The sequence below is a fragment of the Gastrolobium bilobum genome, unplaced genomic scaffold, assembly GCF_033153095.1.
Source record: "Gastrolobium bilobum isolate Gb01-03AN ecotype WA unplaced genomic scaffold, APGP_CSIRO_Gbil_v1 utg64434, whole genome shotgun sequence".
Lineage (NCBI taxonomy): Eukaryota > Viridiplantae > Streptophyta > Magnoliopsida > Fabales > Fabaceae > Gastrolobium > Gastrolobium bilobum.
In genome coordinates, this window is record NW_026896291.1 from 186,505 (window position 1) to 188,818 (window position 2,314).

The 2,314-nt window shown below is 44.5% G+C and overlaps 1 protein-coding gene across 1 annotated transcript; it reads left to right on the forward strand.

Moving 5' to 3' along the window:
• Positions 1-250: 250 nt before the first annotated feature.
• On the forward strand, positions 251-1,927 carry LOC133298703 (cytochrome P450 94A1-like). The gene has a single exon (XM_061498031.1). The coding sequence runs from the start codon at positions 335-337 to the stop codon at positions 1,871-1,873; it is 1,539 nt and encodes a 512-aa protein (XP_061354015.1). The 5' UTR covers positions 251-334; the 3' UTR covers positions 1,874-1,927.
• The last annotated feature ends 387 nt before the right edge of the window (positions 1,928-2,314 follow it).

Below are 2,314 nucleotides of genomic sequence, written 5' to 3' on the forward strand. Positions count from 1 at the left end.
ATACTTGTCAATCTAGCACAAATAAATATTGGAACGTTCATAGTCGTTGTCGTGATTGACTTTGGCAGGTCATAAGTTAAAAATATGACGGATTTGCTTGCGTAAGGAAAATAGGAAATGCCATTTCTCGCTGAGTAATACAAACAATAAAAAACACAAAATCTATCAAAAAAATCTGCAAGTGCGAACGTCATGCATAATGTCACAGACACTATATATACACATTTAACTTCTCATTGAAAAGCCTACAGATAAAAACTGAACATCCCCACCAATCAGTTTAATACTAATTGCCAATATTGTAAGCCGTTATTCTCCGTCGTAACTAACGACAATGACTCGTATGCTGTTGCAGCTGCTACCTCCTTTCTTCATATTCTTCATCCTTCCGGTGCTCTTTTTCTTCTTCCTCAAACCATCTTCTCTGAAGGAGAAGAAGGAGAAAGGTCCTTCACCCACCGTTACACTCCCAAAAGCATACCCACTGATTGGTTCCTACTTAGCCATCAAAGCACAAGGCAAACGCCGTTTGCAATGGTTATCCGATATTGTCCAAATCTCCCCAACCGCCACCTTCACCCTCCGCCGCCACTTGGGCCATCGACAAGTCATCACCGGCAACCCCGCCACCGTACAGCACATTCTCAAGACCCATTTCTCCACTTACGAAAAGGGAAACAGCCTTCGACAAACCCTCTCTGATTTTCTTGGCAACGGAATCTTCAACGCCGACGGGGATAACTGGAAGTTTCAAAGGCAAGTTGCCAGCCACGAATTCAACACAAAGTCTCTGCGGAAATTCGTCGAACATGTGGTGGACGCCGAGCTCTCCGACCGCCTCGTCCCCATTCTCGCTTCAGCGGCAGCAGCCCAAGACCAAACTCTCGATTTCCAAGACATCCTTCAACGTTTCGCGTTCGACAACATCTGCAAGATCGCTTTTGGGTTCGACCCAGAATATCTAGCGCTGTCCGTTGAGCGGAGCAAGTTCGCGCAAGCCTTCGAAGAAGCAACAGAGATCAGCAGCAAACGGTTCCGCGAACCGTTACCCATAATATGGAAAATAAAGAGAAAACTCGACATAGGATCGGAAAAGAGACTGCGAATCGCAGTCTCGGAAGTGCGAGAATTTGCCAAGAACATAGTGAGAGAGAAGAAGCGCGAGCTGAAGGAGAAGGCCTCACTTGAATCTGTTGACATGTTGTCGCGGTTCTTGAGTTCGGGTCACTCCGACGAGGACTTCGTGACGGACATAGTCATAAGCTTCATATTGGCCGGAAAAGACACGACGTCGGCGGCGCTCACGTGGTTTTTCTGGCTGCTGTCGAAGAACCCGCGGGTGGAGAACGAGGTTGTGAAAGAAATCGGAGAAAAATCAGAAGAGCCGGTTTACGATGAAGTGAAGGACATGGTTTACACACACGCTGCGTTGTGTGAGAGCATGAGGCTGTACCCGCCAGTGCCTATAGACACCAAGGAAGCAGTTGTGGACGACGTTTTGCCGGATGGGACGGTGGTGAAGAAGGGGACGATGGTGTCGTATCACGTGTACGCGATGGGGAGGATGGAGAGTGTTTGGGGTAATGATTGGGCTGAGTTTAGGCCTGAGAGGTGGTTAGAGAAGGTTGATTCTGGTAAGTGGAGTTTCGTTGGGAGGGATCCTTACAGCTATCCCGTGTTTCAGGCGGGTCCCAGGATTTGTTTGGGGAAGGAAATGGCGTTTATGCAGATGAAGAGGGTAGTGGCTGGCGTTCTTAGGCGGTTCAAGGTGGTGCCGGCGGTGGCCGAAGGGGTGGTGCCCAACTTCATTTACTTCTTGACGTCCCAAATGGAAGGTGGGTTCCCGGTGAGGATCCAGAAAAGGGTTGGTTGACTTTGACACACATGTTTAGTACATAAACTGTTTTGCTCTTTTTGTTGGAATAAGTGCACGTAAGCTTCATTTATGTAAAATATTTTAATTCTGATTTGATTGAGGCTGGTTTACCTTGTAAGGGTCTGATTTAATTCTATTAATTTACTTAAGTTTATCAAGCTTTCCATAATTATCAAGAATTAAAATATGAGTGAGGATATTCTAACTACCAAAAACTTTTATTACTAACTTACCACCCATCACGTTACCATTGGATCAAAGAGAGAGAATGTTAAAAAGTTTTTAAAAAGAGAGAAAATGTTAATTTAATGGTGATTAGATAGGTAGTAAGTTGGTAGTGAAAATTTTTGGTAGTTAGAATATCCCTTCTCTTAATATATATATATATATATATCGATTCATTTTTTCTGTAGTCAATGTAGATAAATTATCTATTTT